This window comes from Orycteropus afer, unplaced genomic scaffold (genome assembly GCF_000298275.1).
Source record: "Orycteropus afer afer isolate SDZICR_OR568_19922 unplaced genomic scaffold, OryAfe1.0 scaffold00132, whole genome shotgun sequence".
Taxonomy (NCBI): domain Eukaryota; kingdom Metazoa; phylum Chordata; class Mammalia; order Tubulidentata; family Orycteropodidae; genus Orycteropus; species Orycteropus afer.
In genome coordinates this window covers 7,569,740-7,588,671 of record NW_006921719.1, presented here as the reverse complement: position 1 = coordinate 7,588,671, position 18,932 = coordinate 7,569,740, and the positions used below count along the sequence as shown (strand labels likewise).

Here is an 18,932-nt window from a genome sequence, read left to right as displayed (position 1 = left end):
CTAGCCCAAGCGGAGGCGAAAGGTGGCAATCTCCATGGGCTCCAAGTAGATATCGGTGCTGTTGGAAGGCGAGGCCAGAGGGTACAGTAATGTCAAGGAGGTTGGCTGTAGGAAACCCACATCCAGGCCATGGAAAAGGCTCCCCAGGGCCACCTGTGGAGAGGAGAGATGGTACAGCTGAGCTGGGTGCTGATATACTAGATAAGCAGCACTTCCTCTATTCAGCCGTCACCTCTTTAAGAACATGCCAGAAGCACTGGACCCTCTCATTAGCAACATATCTACAGATACACAAGGGTTTGCATACAATCTCAGAGGTGCACTGCATCCCAAATCCTGTCTGTGGACCTAAGGCAGGAACCATTGTTGCACTGACCTGTGAGTTCCTTAAAGGCAGGGACCATGTCTTGGTTTACTTATGCATCATGGGAACCCAGCACATGTAGACACTCATTATGAAATGTCTGAGCCCATGACTGGAGTTTAGCCATCAACAGCATGATGGTCTCTGGTGTTTTCTTTCTGTTTTTCCATTTTGCTTAGTAAGGGTCCCAACTTGTGGAACACATGTTCTCAGGCTATGTGCCTCATCTGGAATTTACCCTTGAGTAGCTCTGAAAACATGTCAACAACTTCCCCCTTTCCCCCCAGGAAGCCCTAAAGGGACACCTTCCTCTCCCAACCTGTTGCCCACCTCAGTCCAGCCTCACCGAGCTCCTGCTCTGCTACTCACAGATGCTTCATGTCCCTGCCCTCTCATTCACACCTGGGCCCCACTTACCTTGCCTTGGCTTGTGGTGCAGTTGAAGCCCAAGTTCTTAGCCTCAAGACCGCAGTCAAAACCTTTGCGGTGTAAGAGCAGTGCAGTCTCTGTTGAGGGCAAGGCATCATCCTGGATGACAGGACAAAGAGTGGTGAGGAGCTTCAGGTAACTGCAGCATCTCTGGCCCAAAGGCAGGACAGGGACAGGAAGTATTTTGGGTTAGGAAAGGCAAGAATTTGGCCATAGAGGCACAGGGCTGAGTGAGACACTCACCTCAGCCTGAAGTGTCCTCAGGTTGAGCAGGTGGAAGTCACAGGGCAGTGAGGAAGCCAGGGGATGAAATGAGCGTAAACCAGGACCTGGGAGCAGCCTCTTGGCTACAGGCAGGGCGAGTGCTGGGATATTCAGGAACATGGAGGTCACGTGGCTGAGAAGGGATGGGTAGCTGGTAGAACGGCCATCTTGGACCTAGAAAATTGGTCCCCAGATGAGAGTGAGGGAGGGAAGCCAGGTTGAGGGGTGGAGGAAGACAAAAGTACATTCAGATCAGGGCTTTTGAAAGGGGCTTTCCTGCTATGTCTGTACCTAAGGGCCCCAGTACCTGGTTCCAAGCACTGTTCATCTAGCCCTTCAAGTGTGGTCACTTCCCATCCCACACAACTCAGAAAGGGCTATTTCACCCTTTCACCCGTTTATTCTCTACCTCTTTTTATTTATTTTGGCTTTCATAATGCTAACAGGAGCAACACACTCCCGTTAGTCACATCTTCCATCACAAAGCAAGATTCTCAGAGCCGGAAGGAGGATGGGAAAAAGACAGACGCATGCTTCACTGTGGAGTATGGGCCTCTGGTTAAGGACATGCCCTCTGTGACCCTCTGGTCCTGGCATGACATCATATCCACAGCACCAGCCCTTGTTCTTGGGCCCACTGGCCCTATGGCTCTGCCCACCAGGGGTTATTCCCTCGATGGCTCACCTGGACTTCACACTCGGCAGGCCTGAGTCGAGCTTTCCTCCCAAGCGGCTACTTTTCGTTCTTCCAGATTTCTATCCCAGCACCACCCTCCTTCTGATTGCCCAGATCTTACTTCCACTCCTCTGACCTTCATGCCCAGGTAGTTGGTAAATCCTCTTCCCCTTTAATGTCCTTCACACCCAGCCTGACAGCTCTGTCCCATGACCTGAATTCAAGCCACCACCACTTCCTGACTGAACAGCCTTTAAACTGTCACCTCTGCCTCCAGTGTCCCTTCTTGCACACTCACTGACTCCCTGAGTCCAGGATAAGGCCAGATTCTTTAGTCAGTGTTCGGGCCCTCGACAGTCTGCTCTGCCTGCTCCCCGCACCATGCTCCTGCCTGCTCCCCCCACTATGCTCCTGCCCAGCACTGATGACAGAATTTCTATAATAATGGAAATATCTTCTAGCTGCACTGTCCAATAGGACAGATGTTAGCCACTTGTGGCCACTGAGCACTTGAAATGTGGCTAGTAGGAATGAATTTTCATTTGGTTTTAATTCATTTAAATAACAATATGTGCTACAGGCTACCATATCAGATAATATAACTCTAGTCTCACTGAATGACCTCATTGTTATTCCTTGACACACTGTACCTCCTGCCTCCCACCCCAGGCCTTGGTTCATGTATTTCAACCATAGCCCCATTCATCAAAGCTGAGCTTAGGTGACACCTCCTCCAGGAAGTTGCCCTAGGTTCCCTCAGGCCACACTGCTCTCTCTCTCCTCAGTACCAGTGGGACAGATCCATTTGCTACCTTGTATTTTCACATGCCATGCATATCATCCTACTCCCCCACCTCACTCATGGTAAATTCCTAGGGAGAGTAGTATCTGTATCTTACACATTTTTGTTTCCCTCTTAATCTTTGAAACACAGCAGGTGCTCAGTTTTCATCTTATGAGAGTGACAGAACCATAAAAAGTCCCAAAAACCAAACCCCTTGCTGTTGAGTCAATTCCAACTCATAGCAAGTCTACAGGACAGAGTAGAATTTCCCCATAGAAGCTGTACCTGTGGGAAGAAGACTAGCCCTATAACCTTTACGGAAGCAGACTGCCACATCTTTCTCCCATAGAATGGCTGGTGGGTTCTAGCTGCCAACCTTTCACTGAGCAGCCAAGCACTTAATTACTACACCACGAGACACCAGCTCCTACTACAGTTACAACTTGCCAAGACTAGCTGTGCACTCCCACCCCTGCCTCTTACCTCTTGGTAGCTGCTGCTGTTGTGAGAGATCAAGCCCCTAAACATGACTGCCAGTTTGGAGAAAAAGTCAGGCTGGTGGCTGGGGGGTGGGGGTGGGGGGGCAAAGAAAGCCATGAGATGAGCAGGGCTGGGGCAGGCAAAGTGAGAACATGCTAGGCCAGAAGAGAAGAGGAGGGCAATGCAGAGGAAGGGGAAATGAACATGAGGGGCACAGGCAACAGAGTGATGGTGGTGCTGGGAGGGAGTTGGCAGGCCACATGAGGTAGATCAGCAGAACATTAGACTACTCACCACAGCCCTGTCAACTTCCCACCCTGAGCCCTCATTCAGCTCTACTCTCTCTACCACTGGTCCAACTCTAGCTATGTTCCTTAAGCCCGAGGCTGGAACCCCCAGGGCCACCCACAGGGAGTTAGGCCCCAATTTTACCTCACTGCCCACAGTTCGCCGTTCTATCAGGAGGCGGAAACGGTTGCAGGTTCTCTTGTTGTCCTTGAGCCCTTGGCCTAGGCCCCGGTTGTCATCCTGCATTAGTCGCCGGTCCAAGATCACCTCCAGCTGGCCTGGGGAAGTTAACTGTGAGCTCCTGGCCTATCCTTCACCCCCAAGCAGATAACAACCACTGTTGTTGTTGTTGTTGTTATGTTCCGTCGAGTCAAACCCGACTCATAGTGACCCCTCCTTGGGTTTCCGAGGCAGTATCACTACTGATAGTAGTATCACTACGGAAGTAGGATTGCCCAACCTTCCTTCCGAGGAGTGGCTGGTGGGTTTGAACCACCAGCCGTCTGGTTAGCAGACAAGTGTTTTAGCCACTATGCTACCAAAGCGCCCACTAGAAGAGCCTAATCACAGGCTCTAAGGGAAAAGCTCTGAACAAGAAGCTGAGTCACTCCGGAGAGAAATAAGTCATGGAATCCTAGAGCTTGTAAGGAAGTTTAGTGAAGACTGCTCCCGTGCTCTGATTTTACTAACGCAGAAACAAGAGGTGCAGAGAAGAGCAAGCTAACCGTGGAGGTTACTGCTCCTGCTCTGTGACTCAAGTGGGGCCCAGGCAGATGTGCCCAGACAGGGAGCTACAGTGAGATTGACCACATAAAACAGAACACACACACAAACAAGACTTCAGTCAACAGCCACCAGTGGTGTGGCAACGTATTTTCTAATCTGGGGCATGCTTGCTCAGATTGGGGCAGAGTTTGCTATGAAGAGAACCCAGGCTCTCCTGCTGTTATTTTGCATGGGACAGTCAGGGAGCCCTAGCAGGCCAGACCTGAGCTGTGGGGAGGCACAGACAGCTGGCAAAAATCAGGCAGAGCTCAAATTAGATGTCATTTGGGGTTGCAGGGGAATGCAGTGATTGCCTGTGCTTTTTTTAAAAAAAAAATTTTAAATATTTTTATTGTGATTTGGGTAGGAGTTTACAGAGAAAATTCATTTTCCATACAGCAGTTCATATATATTTTATTTCATAACATTAACTGCAATTCTCCTTCATGTAACAGCTCTCTTCCCACTTCCTCCCTATAGTTACCTCTGCCCTGTGTCCTCTCCTATGCATTGCTGCCCCACCCTGAGCTATCTCCCTGTGCGAATACTGCCATTCTGTTCTCCCGTGATTATTCTAAGAAGTGTATCTACCTGATGTAAATGTTCACCTTATATGCCTGTCTATTGTTTGGCTGGAGGCCACAGGAGTGAGTTCAGTTCCAGACCTGAAGGGTAACTGTGGGCCACAGTCTCAGGGGAGTCTCACCAGCCGCTATCAGAGCAGTTATCCTGGTCTTTTTTTTATGATTTTGAGTTTTGTTCCACATTGTTCTCCCACTCTGTCTAGAATGTCCCTCTGCTTTCTTTTTTTTTTTTTAAATATGCTTGGGAAAAGGCTCACTGCAATGTGTTAGAATAAGCATTTTCCTCAGACCTGTTTTTCTTAAGGATCCCTTGAGGAAAGCCTGAACCAACTTCTCCCACAAGATGGATCTCTCTTCCATCTCCCTAGCCCTTGTTCTGGCTTCTTTTTTTTTAAAAAATATAAGATATTTATATAGTCACAGAAGATATACAAGATACCAGTATAGGAATAAAGGAAGATGCTCAGCCCATTAGAAGTCAAGAAAATGTAAATGAAAATAATACCATTTTGTTGTTCCTCATATCAACAAAGTGAAAAAGATTGATAATTTCCAGAGTTGGTTTTGGGGTACTCTCATATATTTTGGCACCAGTATGAACTACTTCCACCATTGAACAATTCTGATGGCAGTCATCCACAGCAATATTTAAGATACACTTATTTTTGATCCAGATATTTCACCTGGCAAATTAGCCCTTATTCTTTCTGACTTGTAATTCCTCAGTCTTTTTACCCTGACCTATCACATGTGGTTGCAATAAGTCAGAACTGACCTGATGACAACTAACAACAAACATCACAGAGAGATGTCTGAAAACTCTAACATGGATTCCTTGTATATAAAACCACCAGTGGGGGCAGAGAGAAATAATGGGACTATAGTTAGGAGTCAATGAGGTTGACAGACCCATTGCAACTGGCTGTTTCTGGGGAAAGGGGCAGGGCAGCCACAGCCCTTTGCAGGAGTCAGGTCCCACTGTCCTCACCCATTAGCCCATGGGCAGAGCCTGACCCTGGCAGTCTTGGCTCAGCCCTTCACAGGGGCTCAATCCCACAGTTGGGAGACCCCAGGGCCTCTGAAGTCACCAAGTCCAAGCTGTTCATCTCACACTAAGGATATGGGAGCCACTGAGGGACACTCAAAAGTTACATGGTGGCCAATGCTCCTCATACCCTTGTTCTAATTCTCTCTTTTAATGACTGTTAATAAGAAAACAAAATGTCATTATGGCATTGAATGTAATTTTCAGACTGTCCCTACTTCTACCTCTGGCCAAGAGAAGGAGGTTGCACACCCCAGCTGAGAATCACCGTTCAGTATCTGGTGCTTCTTAGGGGCCCCAATAAGACACCCATCACCCAGATGCCCCCACTGCTGCCTCCACCAGGGGTGCAGGTGACAGCAGTTGTCACCTTTCTCCTATACTCGTGTGACCAATGGAAACTGCTAATGGCTCACCCCTGTCCAAGCACAGAGGCAGTGCAGATAAGACTTCAATCAATAGCCACCAGTGGTGTGGCTGCAGGCAGGCCTGTATGGCAGAAGCTTGTGTGGCAGGAGACCTGGGAGTGGGATGGGTTTCTCTTTCCTGTTACCTACTCACCATCGCTGAGGCTGGAGACTCCCAGGGCTTGGGCAGTGTGCAGAGTGAGGCGGTTCTGTGTGTCCTGGATGTAGGCCATGACAGGCATGGGGTAGAAGTTGGCCTGGAGAGGCAGCTTCTTCAGATACCGCCGGGGCTGTACCTGTGGGAACAAGACTAGCAGATCAGGGCATTTGGGTACCACTTGGTCCTTAGGGGCCCTAGTCTAAAACTACCCCTGATCATTCTTGCCTCAGATTTTTCTCTCCCATTCAGGGCAGACCTCCCCACCCCTGCGCCTATGATGGAAGCAAAAAAACAGAGTCCAAGTTCAGGGCTGTGAGCCCCTGGCCCAAAGAATCACCTGAAAGCCATTGAGGTCTGTGAAGAAAGTTCCCTGGCTATCAATATCTGTGTGCAGGCGCAGGGCCAGCTCCTTGTTGACGTAGTCCCGGATATCCACCAAGGACGTCATGTCCAGAGACAGCCCCTCCACACCTGGGCACAGGGAGAAGGGGACAGCATGAGAGGTGTGAGGACAAGCCACAGCCCAAGAGACCTGGCCATGAGAAATCAAGGTAGAGGTACGAGAGGTTTGGCCCAACTCCCCCAGCAAGTCCTGGGGCATTTTTCTTGAACTGTTCTCCAAGAGAGTTAAACATCCCCATCTTAAAAGTTACATTTATTGGGAATAAGAAATTTACCTGCCTGCCAGTCTCAATGGAGAATGGGAGAAGGAAAAGCAAGGCAAGCCCATGGAGCCCACACCTCCTCCCAGAGGCTCTCTGTTACCGATCGCTCACCTGGCAGATTGTAAAGGCGGACCACCTGGTGAATATGCTCATAGTAGGCAACCACTTCTGAGAAGAAAGGGCCTTCAGTGACTCGAAGCACCGGTGGGTCCTTGGGGATATAGGGCTGGGGAAAAGAGCAGGTGATGGTTGAGGCCACAGCATAGAGAGCAAAGCAGGGAAGTGCTGGCCTAGGCTTGGGCAGGGGAAGTACTTGTTCCCAACAGGCTCTGGCCTGACAGCCTTGGGCTGAGCTGGACTGCAGTGAGAGTTCCCCAGTGTTATGGATTGAAATGTTATCCTCCCTAAATACTGTAAATCCTAACCCCTACACTTGTGGATGTAATCTCATTTGGGAATAGGTTTTTCTTTGTTAAGTTAATGAGGCCCTATCAGTGTAGAGGCTCTTAAACCTAACCACTTGTGAGATTAAAAAAAAAAGAGCAGATTGGGCATAGAAGCATGCAAGCACTAATGATGAAAAGATCTCCAAGGAACTCTGAGAAAGAAGAATGCTAGAGAAGCTGAGACAAGCATTTTCCCCCAAAGCAGACAGAGCCTTCCCCTTGCACCTATGCCCTGAATTCAGACTTTTAGCCTCCTAAAATGTGAGAAAATAAATTTGTCTGTCAAAGCTACCCATTTGTGGAATTTCTCTTATAACAGCGCTAAGACCCAGCGAGAGTTCCCTGGATACTCTGTGAGTGCCTCCCAGAAGCAGTAAAGGCAGGGACCGTCCTGAAGGCAGGAGGACCTTGGATACCCACCTCTTGGTAGAAGTGTGCCCCCCACTGCCTCAGTTCAACTGTTTCCACATGTCCTCTCTGCGAGGGAGCCCACCCAAGCCCTGCTGGCTTTGTGAGTTGTCTTTAGGATACCTTAGCCTCGCCATCAGGCAGGAAAAGGTAAGCTCCACTCTTGTCTTTGGATGTGCGGGTGCCATAGATGAGAAACTCCATGTCTACCCGCTGCTCCTGCTCCTCATCCACCCTTCGGATGCTCTGCCAAAAAACACAGCCCTGACCCCTGGCCCTACCCCAGCATGTCAGGTCTGCCCCCAGGAGGGCACAGACGAAAGTCCCCAAGGGCCGAGCCCAGCTTCCCCATGCTGTCAGCTGGGAGCCAAGATGCCCATGCAGGTAGGTCTACCTTCCTTCAGGGGCAGCATGGCCATGGGCGCTGAGGACAGCTCTGCACCATTCCAGGCCTCACTCAGCCAGCTCCCCCCATATATACCCCTCCTCCAGCCCGAGCCCTTCCCCACCATCCCTGGCCCTTTACCTTGAGGAGCCCAGTAAGGCCTGAGAACCAGACCTGCATGTAACGGTTGCTGAGGGTGAAGTCCCCAGTGGCAGAGTCAATGATGCGTACAGGGAATGCTTCATGTCTGCTGACAGACAGCCGCCGGCCGTGCAGGTAGATGCGTACAGAGGAGGGCAGGGTGCGGTGCCCGTCCAGGCCTGGCTGCAGCTGCAGTACGCCCAGGCCCAGGGCCGGCAGGCGCATGGGCACAGACACCTGCTGGCACGGGAAGGTGAGGAAGCACAGGTCATGCAGAGGCATCAGTTCCAGACACAGCCCTGTGATTTTAGTCTGAGTGTGTCTGCTTACTAAGAGGCCCAAGCAAGTCCCTACCCTCCCAGAGCCTCTGTTCCCTCCTCTTACAGTGGTGAGAACATCATTTGCCCCTTCTTCCTTGTCAGACTCTTATGATTCTCAAATGTGTGTAACTACACATTAAGCAGGAGCTCTGGTAGTGTAGTGCCTAAGGCATTTGACTGCTAACCAGAAGGCTGGCGGTTCAAACCCACCAGCCACTCCTTGGAAGGAAGGTTGGGCAATCTCCTTCCGTAGTGATGCTGTCTCAGAAACCCAAGGAAGGGTCGCTGTGAGTCGGGTCCAAGTTGATGGCACATAACAACAACAACAACAACAACACATTAAGCTTTCAATAAATATTTGTTAAGTGAATGAACAACAGGAACATTATAAATGTCATTTTCACTGTTGTCATTACCACAGAAACCTTCACTTTCTTTCCAAGGACAGCCTTCATTTCCAAGAGTGACTGTCCTCTGTGCAAACCTCTTCCCAAGGTTATCAACCTCAACCTGGGGACTAAGCAGTGCTGCAGCGCGAGAGCGAGCAGCTGGTGCCAACGGGCAGGGGGAGGCCCCGCCTCACCTGGTAGACGTCGGGCACCATGTCTGTAGCAGAGCTCCAGTGTGCACTGATCTGCACGGCCAGGGGCTGGCCTTCCTCTGACAGCACACGCACCCGGGGTGAGTTGACCAGCAGAGACACCACACTGAGCCGCTCCTGTTCCAATGGGTTAAACAGCACCACATACCTGCCAACAAAAGGTGGGCTAACCTAGGGGGCGGGGGTGGGAGGTGCTGTGAGCTTGCGGTGGGTCTGCCTCTCAGCAAGCTGCCTAATATGGCTCACCTGGGTGAGGAATCTAGCTGGATGACGGTGCGCTCTGGCAGGACATCATGATTTAGGCGGGTGTCATCCTGGAATTAAGTGGGTGGGAAGGAAAGAACCATCCTGGGGTTCAGCCTGACCCCCAAGTCCTACCTCCTCTCTGTGTGCCCACTCCCTCAGCCTGTCCCGGATGTGGATCACCAGCTGCCCTGGACTCAGAACTCTTACCTAGGGCAGGGAAGAAACAGAGGAGAGCCACCCTCATCCAAAAGGACCCCTGCATGCACCACTCTCTGGGGCAGGGCTCACCATCTGGAGGAAGGGTGTCTCAGCATCAAAGTGGTAAGTCTCCTTATCTCCCAGCACCAGATAGTGAGCTGCGTTGATGATGACCTGCTTCAGGCTGACCAGGGATCGCAGAAGCCTACGTGTGGACAGAGGCAGACCATGAAGATGAGGGATGTGGGGCCCAGAAAGATCACTGCAGCAAGGCTGCCTGCCCTGCCAGATGGACAACCCTTTGGCCCCTATCCTTTCCCTGGGCAGGTGGGCCGGGGCTGTGAAGCAGACTGGGGAGAGCAGAAGGTCCCACCTGACCCCGTAGTCCACCACAACTGCCTCCTTGGCGGTGCCAGTGATGGCATCGTGGTGCTGGAAGAGCCCCAGTGTGCGCCGGGCTTCTGTCAGGAGGGCGAAGTTGGAGAGTGGGTACTGGCTAGCCATTCCAGAGCGGCGGGCGTGGGCCACAGCCAAACTGTACAGAATCTCTGCCCCCCTGCTCAGAGAGAAAAGTGAGCCACCAGCTGGCACAGTTCCCCAGGGTCCCACCTTCCCTCTCCAAGCAGGAGCCTGAACCTCTTCTTCCCTACCACTTTTCTACCTGCCCCTCTCCATGGTCCCCATGCCCATCTGTGTCCTGATGATCCAATCCAGCCCTTCCTCAAACCCCAAAGGCTCCCCCTACTCCCTCCAGCCTGAAAAAGGGGAGGTCTCACCGTAGATGGGCTTCCAGGACACGGTCCAAACTCTTATAGAAAGGCCGAGATGTGTAGTAGCCTGTCCAATAATGATCCTCCCGGTCCGCATAGGAGAAGAAATCCCCGCTCAGCACAGGAAACCCGGGAGGTTGAACCCCTGGCTCCACCCCTGTCCTCTTGTACAGAGCGTCAAAATAGTCAGAGAGGGTGCCAAACTGGGCCTGTGGGGACCCCAAAAACCCACTCCGATCAGTTCCAGAGTCTCCTAAAAGTTCTAGCCACAGTGCTGTGGGATGAAGGCAGTGGCTGTCCCTAAGCAGAGGCAATCACTGTATGTCCCCGCAACTCTGGCTTCTAAGAGAAGCTGGGAGCCAGGCAGAAAATTTTGACATATAATGGAAACGGCAAGAGCTGGAATGAGCCCCTGCTTTGGAGCTGGTAATGGGAAGCTCAGATGCTCACAGAAAGGGCTGGTCTGCAGACTTTTAGCCCCCAGGCCCCCTCCCTGGCTGAGCCCCTCACACCTGCACGTGGAGGTCAGGTTTGCTATTGAGGAAGTCAAAGAGCCGCTGGTAGTTGAAGAACTGGGCATCCCACTCCTGTGGCTTGTCATACCGGAAGTCATCACCAAGTGGCACCAGGAGGACGTTACTTCGGAACAGCCGGGACTTCTTCCGGTACTGGTCCAGAAGCAGGGCTGCCCTGCAGATGGGAAAGGGCAGGGACCCAGCATGAAGCCTCAGCATCAGGCAGTACCCACGCAGAGCCATCCCTGAGTTGGGGCCCCTGAAAAATCTCTACCAAGAAGACTTTCTGCCTTCATGTGAACACTTCCAGGAGAGGAAGCACAGCCCTAAGGGGACCCAGTGTTCTCTAGACAGTTCTGACAACCTGAGAGATCTTCCTTACGCCAAGCTGAAATTTATAGCTTCAACTCCCTGACCCTAGTTCTGCCCTCTGACACGACACAGAACAAACTGGTCCTTCCTCCCCATGATCATCCTTTGGATCCATCCAAGATTCGCTCACATTTGGTGTGCATTCTCTTCAGTCACCACAATCCCAGCTCCCCCATCTACATGGATCCCACACAGCATCATCTGGAATCTGCCCACTACCAGTTCCCCGACAGCCCCAGTGCGCCAGTGTCCGTCAGAGTGAGGGGTACCAGCACTGTGTACAGAAGCCTGGGGTGGGCAACCAGCAGAACAAGGAAAAACCACCCTTCAGTCTGGCCTAGACCTTCCCTTAGAGCAGCATGTGCTTCCACAGGCAAGTCTGGCAGCCACCACTCTATCCCATGCTTAATGGGGATACCATGTATGATGTTTTCCATACATGTAGCCTTGTGAGGGCTTTCCTCCTCCTCCTGAACTTTCATATTCTGCTTTCCAAAACTAAGCTATATTCAAATCAAATAAATCTTATCTGGTTAGATGTGACCCACATCCCAACTTGTTGAGATCTTTTGGGATCTGGCCTCTAACACTCCAGCCTCCTCATGCCCACCAGTGTGTGATGTAGCACAGGCAGGGAGTGAAGAACCTGAATTCTGAGGCCTGACCATGCCAATGCTGGCTCTGTACTTATTGGCTGAGTGACTGTGGGCAAGTTACTTAACCTCTCTGTGCCTCCCTTTCTGTAAAATGAGAATAACATAAGTGCCCATATGCCCTCATAATGTTAAGAGGATTAAAATAAATTGAATGAGGTGTCATTTATAAAGCACTTAGCCTGGTACACAAAAAAGAGTTGCTGTTGAGTTGATTCTGACTCATGACAACCCCATGTGCGTCACAGTAGAACTGTGCTCCGTGGGGTTTTCAATGACTGAGTTTTCTGAAGTAGATCACCAGACCTCTCTTCCAAGGCGCCTCTGGGTAGACTCGAGCCTCCGACCTTTAAGTTAGCAGCTGAGCTCATTAACCATTTGTACCACCCAGGGACTCCTACCCATTGCCAAGTTGATTCTGACTCATAGCAACCCTGTAGGACATAGTAGAACTGCCCTGCAGGGTTTCCAAGGCTGTAATCTTGGAAGCTATCACATCTTTTTCCCATGGAGCAGCTGGTAGATTACTAGTTTTTCGGTTAGTAACTGAACTTTTAACCATGGCACTACCAAGGTTCCTTTCAGGGACTCCTGTTGTTATTGCTGTTAGGTGCCATCAAGTCAGCTCCAACTCGTAGTGACCCCCAGCACAACAGAACGAAACACTGCCCAGGACTCCTAGGAATAATATATAAGCATTCGTTATTTTCTGCATTTCACTCAAATTACTGGTAAAATCAATGAAAAAATTAAAACCTCTAACACATCAGCTCTGGTAGCATAGTGCCTAAGGCACTTGACTGCTAACCAGAAGGCTGGTGATTCAAACCCACCAGCCACTCCTCGGAAGGAAGATGGGGCAATCTACTTCCATAGTGATACTGCCTCGGAAACCCAAGGAGGGGTCGCTATGAGTCGGGTCTGACTCGATGGCACATAACAACAAACACATCATCAGAAGCCTCTTCCTCTTTCTGAGGCACCCTGGTTCTATTCTGTCCCATAGGGTCACTATGAGTTGGAATCAACTTGATGGCAGTGAGTTTGGTTTTGGTTTTCCTCTATAGATCAATCTATTAATTGGCATGTTAGGGGTATCACCATTCAACCAGTCACAAATCTACTTAACCATACTGGCCTAACTTGTACTTTTCTATTTTGTTCTCCAGAATGCCAAGACAGAATGCTTCAAATACCATCTTTCCCTAATTCACCAGTGTAGTTACCTGTTCAAAAGAGAAAACACAGTTCTCTTTTCTGGCTTGTTCTTTGTGAACCTAGGCTGGAATTTTCAGATCCCAGTTGCTGCTTTAAGATAAACAAGGCTCAATAGCCCTAGATTCTTGCCTGGAATCAGCGTTTAGGTTTCCAGATCCTGGAAACAAAAGACCACTTTCTTTCCCCTTTGGTCACATGTTTCACCTCCAGGACATCAGAGCTTTGCAACATGAAAACCAGTTCAACTTGTTACATCCTTAGGGCCAGTCAGTTCAGCTAAACCCCATTGATCTATCTTTATCAGCACTTTCCCAGGGGGTGCTGACCTCAGCTATAGTGAAATTTTTGTTGTTGCTGTTGTTGTTATATGCCACTCATAGCGACCCCTCCTTGGGTTTCCAAGGCAGTATCACTACAGAAGTAGGATTGCCCAACCTTCCTTCCGAGGAGTGGCTGGTGGGTTTGAACCACCAGCCTTCTGGTTAGCAGTCAAGTGCCTTAGGCACTATGCTACCAGAGCTCCTAGTGAAATCTTTAGGGGTCTCTAAAGGTTCTCCCGAAGAGAACAGGCCTCTCTTCTTGGAGGCTGAGGCTGTTCGGTGGGACTGAAGGTGAACCTGAGGACATCCAGAATGGAATTCCTGGTCAACTGACCTCTGAAGATCCTGACTGGATCAGGCCCAAGTCAGAATGCTGAAGCTTAATTAGGCCTTATTAGCTGATGGTCTGTAGGAACTGTACCTAATTTGAGAATCATTCACCTCAGAGTTAGTCAACAGGCTCTGATAGTTTATTAGGACACTTGGAAGCAGGATCATTTGGGAAAAATAAAAACATTCTGGGGAAGTTGATTCCTTAGAGCCCTCTCAGCTTTCCAGGGAGACTGAGTATGGTGCCACCACTGTGACTGCTATGGGCCCGAGCCCGTCACCGGAGCCCAACTGCCCCATTTTATGGAAGCTCGGCTGTGGCCGGGCTGAGTCATGCAGCCCCTTATTGAGAGAGCCCAGCCCAGAGGCCAGATCTCCTGATTCCTCTTGTCGAGTATAGACGGCAACACCACATGCAGCCTAGGGCTGGAAGCAAATACCTCTCAGCCACATTGGCTTCCGTGATGGCCCGGGGTGGCACCTTCCAAGGGCAGTTGATACGCCCACCAGGCAAGCGTTTGAAATCGAACTGGCAGCAGATCTTGGGATCCGGGCCACACGTGTGGGGGACGTCGTAGCTGTAGAAGGGCATCATGTGGCAGAAGATATCTGTGCTGGAGTCTGAGTCTGTAGAAGATACACTGTGTAGTCAGCCACCAGCAGGCCGCCTCTGGAGCTGGGCACAGCGCACTGAACAGCAAAGGTCTGCATGGGTTAAAGGCAGCCCTGATAGGAGGCAAGACTCCAAGTGGGCTTAAGACTACAGAGGATGTATAGGCCAGGGGTCAGGACACAGGGAGGGCCTGAAGCCCTGGATCCTCTAGAGAGGTGATGCAGGGTAGGCTTAGGCCCTTGGGAACGCACATCAGGCCCCAAAAAGGGCAGAGGTCAATGTGATCCTGCCTAACGTGAAGGAGTGAACATTTCTGGCAGACTGCCCCAATGCTTATGGTCTGGTCTGAAGAGCCAAAAACCAAAACCAAACCTGCTACCCATTGAGTTGATTACAATTCATGGTGACCCCATGTCTTACAGAGTAGAACTGTTCCACAGGCTGTGTCGTGGCTACAATCTTTATGGCTGATTTGTTGACATAAAGTCAATTCTGACTCAGAGAGATTCTACAAAAAAAAAAAAACAAACCTCACTGCCATCATGTTGATTCCGACTCATAGCAACCCCCTTTGGGTTTCTGAGGCAGTAAATCTTTACAGAAGTAGATTGCCCAATCTTCCTTCTGTGGAGTGGCTGGTGGGTTTGAACTGCCAACCTTCTGGTTAGTAGCCAAATGCCTTAGGCACCATGCCACCAGAGCTCCTTAGAGACCCTACAGGACAAAGCAGAACCTTTAAGGAAGCAGACTGCCATATTTTTCTCCTGCAGAGTGGCTGGCAGATTCAAACCACCAACCTCTCAGTTAGCAGCCGAGTGCTTAACTGCTGCTATGGCAGAAAAATGTGGCAGTCTAGTTTTGTAAAGATTACAGCCTAGAAAATCCTTTGGAACAATTTTACTCTGTCCTATAGGGTTGCTATGAGTTAGAATCTACTTGACAACAATGGAATCTTTATGGAAACAGATAACAAGGACTTTTTTCAGTGATACCGCTGGGTGGGTTTGAACCACCAAACTTTAGGTTAATAGTCGAGCACAAACTGTTTGCACCACCCAGATTGGTCTGAAGGGCAGCCGGGCCATATTCTGGATATGCCCTACTCTTCCTCAGGGAGAAATACACTCTGGTAGCCCCTCTACCCTACCTGGCCTTACCCCATGTCTGCCTCCACATGAACTCCAGGCTGTGGGTGGCAGCAAAGTGCTTCTTGATGGCATAGTGCACCCTCTGGATCAGCATGCTGGTCAGGTTGGCACGGCGCAGCAGGTAAGGCATGGTGGAGCTATGTCCAAAGGGGTCCACTGCCCAGCCAGAACGCGGGGTTGCACCTGGGCAGGGGCACAAAAGTCAGAGGCCCTCAACACCTCAAACTTGGCCTCTCACACTCCCAGGTGCTAAGGTCCCAGCTCCTGCCTTTACAAGCAGTGGGTGAATTCCATCCCACCAGGCCCATGCTGGTAGAAGTTCCCTACAAAGGAGTCCCTGTGTCTTACAGTACCTTGATGTCCTCTGGGTCCATCTAGAGGGGCAACCTCCCTTTCCTGAGCCTGGACTTACCGAGGTTTTTCTCCAGCCACTGATGGCCCTCGATGAGCTGGTCAATCATTGCAAAGTAGTGGGAGTTGGCTTCATCAGGCATTACCCAGCCTCCTGTCGCAATTTCCAGCTGCCCGTTTCCCACCAGCCTGTAGTGAAGGACTCATACTCGGTATGAAGCAGGGACCCTTTCCCAGGCCTGCTCCAGAATGACCAACCAGAAGATGCTGGGACCTGTGTGCAGCCTTGGGTAGCCAGTGTACCTAAACCCAGGACTAAGAGAACATCTGCCCTCTCTTTCCTTCCAGCCACCCTCCATGCTGTCTGGGTCCTGCTTATCTCTGGACCTCTATCCATGCTTTCTGAGCTAAGGCGCCATGTTCTCTCTTCACTCATGCTCATGCAACTTTGATCTCTCCTACTAAACCACCAGTTGTTGGTGAGTTGATTCTGACTCGCCGCAACCCCATGCATGTCAGAATAGAACTTGTGCTCCACAGGGTTTTCAATGACTGATTTTCAGAAAGAGAGTGCCAGGCCTCTCTTCTGAGGTACTTCTGAGTGGGCTCAAACCTCTGATCTTTCAGTTAGCAACCATATGCGCCACGTAGGTACTCTCTATACCAGATGCTGTCGTTAACTACTGCCAAGTCGGCCCCCAACTCATGGTAACCCCCTACCCAAAAGGATCACTGTGCTCTGTAGGGTTTTAACTGGCTGATTTTCAGAAGTAAATCTCCAGGCCATTCTTCCTGGTCTTAGTCTGGAAGCTCCACTGAAACCTATTAAGCATCAAAGCAACATGCAAGCCTCCACTGACAGATGGGTGGTGGCTGCACCTGAGGTGCTTTGGCTGGGGACTGAACCTAGGTCTCCTGCGTGGAAGGAAAGAATTCTATCACTGAACCATCACTAACCTCTTCTCCAGTGGTAGGAACCCTCAAACAAATCCTTTTCTTCTCATTCTTCACCCCTCTATGATCACCTCACCCTGCCATGGTTCCCCTTGCCTCTCCCTGCCATCTGCCACAGCTAAAGCAAGACCTATACACCCATGCTAGGGCCCAGATGACCTTCCTCCATTCCTTTAGCTCCTAACAGCCCTCCCGCGACTCCCCAACTGGCACTGGCCTTCGGACTGCTGCTCTCTTTTGGGCATTGATGTTGTCCCACCACTTGGCAAAGAAGGAGACCTCTGCCCAGAGGAAGCGCCGCCGAGGGTCTTCCTGCAGCTTGGACACCATGCTGTTGAGGATGTGCTGGGTCTGCTCTGTGTAGTACTTGTCAAAGGTCTTGATCCAGCCTAGGGGGCCAACACAGTCCCCTGAGGACTCCACCATTTCCTCCAACTGTCCCTCCTGTACCCTGGCCATCAGAGAGCCTGCTCCACACCCCAGCCCCCAGGGACCTCTGGGCCCTCACCTGGATCATTGTGAGAGTGGGGCACCACAAACACCTGCAGGTCTTCAGCATCCCAGTCGTGCGGGCTGTAGGAGATGTCGAAGCCTTGCTTCCACACACCACCATCCATGTTGTCAAAGGGCAACTCCTCCGATACAGTTAGCATCTGCCAGGCAGGAGACCAACTCAGGGCCCCATCCATGGCCACTGTGGATCCCTGCCACTCTGAATCTTACCTGAAGGTCTGGCTTCTGGCCCCGGCCCCCCAAAGCAAACTGGCAGTCCTGAGGGGAGATGGAGAAGAAGCTGGGCTGGGGCTCTGGTGGCACCACCCAGGAGCCATTGGCCATGTAGTAGGGCACCAGGGCCGGTGGGCCCTCTGCGTTGGCTGTCAGCTCCAACACAGAGTCCTTGATGTGGCTGATGATCTCATGGTTCTCTTCCAACAGCTGTTCCAGCTGCTCGATGCGGTTCTGCAGCACAGAAATTTGGCTCTGCCAAAAAACCAGAGCAATCACCCACAGCTCCTTAGGCCACAGAGAGGATCTCTGCTTGGGATATACCACGTGAGGCCCAACTATGATCCTTCCCTCCTTGAAAGAAGCCAGGACCAAAAGCCTACAGGGATGGACAGATCTGGTGAGATAGGGGAAGACGTGCAAATCATTACTGAGGACCACTGTCCATCCGGGTTGGGAGCACCATCACCCTCTAGCTCAGAGATTGCAAAGATCTCCTCTCACGTGCCTATTCTGAACCATCAGTGTTAGCTGTCTCTCCAGCACTGTGCTGAGGATTGCATCAGGGCTTCGTGGGAAAGAACATTGCAATCAATTAGCAAGGTCTGCCAAGAATTCAGGAAGACAGAATGGCAACACATATTGCCATTTTTCTTCTTTTTGCCATCACTGTTCTTCACTTGGGATTTCTAGAAAACCTGCCTAGTGGGAAGGAATGTTCCTTTCTTGGGCTGATGTAACCCTCCTGCTCGGGGGATAACCTAAGTCCAGGTGACTTGCACATGAAGACGTCAGCAACCAGGCGTGACTCACCCGGGGAAAATTTCCACCATTCTGGTGCCGGGTGGGATCATGCTGCACTCGGTCCAGCATGAGGTAGAGTGAGAAGACTGCCACGCAGAAGATAGCAGCTCCACATACTGTCACCTGCTTTTTCAGCTTCATTCTGGCCTCCACACACACCTGGAGGAAAGGACACCCTCTGTAGCACTAGCATGCAAAATCTCTTTCACCAAATGCCCCAATGACATCCTGAGAACTGCTCCCCAGGAACACCTAGTTGCCTAACTCCAAAAAGAGCAAGCTTCCCAACACCAAATCCCAACAATGGCTGTGAATCTCATATTATTCTCTTGACCAACACTCAGAAAGCAAAGTCTGCAGCACAGCTGGGGCTGGTCCTGCCTGGTCCTGGTAGTGGTTCTGCTACCAGAGTGGAGATGATGCTGTCTCTGGCTGATGCCATCAAAAAATTGTCTTGGATAACAAACTTCCCAGGCTCTGACTCCAAGAGTTTCCCATACAA

The 18,932-nt window shown here is 50.8% G+C and overlaps 1 protein-coding gene across 1 annotated transcript; it reads right to left on the bottom strand.

Annotated features, from left to right (window-relative positions):
• On the bottom strand, nt 1-18,571 carry MAN2A2 (mannosidase alpha class 2A member 2). Its single transcript, XM_042781551.1, has 23 exons — nt 18,440-18,571; nt 17,624-17,881; nt 17,409-17,553; nt 17,118-17,289; nt 16,008-16,135; nt 15,605-15,778; nt 14,275-14,461; nt 10,939-11,116; nt 10,433-10,635; nt 10,030-10,212; nt 9,747-9,861; nt 9,459-9,526; nt 9,195-9,360; nt 8,292-8,528; nt 7,889-8,011; nt 7,023-7,137; nt 6,584-6,717; nt 6,241-6,382; nt 3,430-3,563; nt 3,001-3,072; nt 1,037-1,231; nt 782-892; nt 1-153 (listed from the first exon to the last, which is right to left on the bottom strand). Exons 1-23 carry the CDS (start codon nt 18,569-18,571, stop codon nt 1-3), a joined length of 3,525 nt encoding a protein of 1,174 aa, XP_042637485.1.
• Between the last annotated feature and the right edge of the window lie 361 nt (nt 18,572-18,932).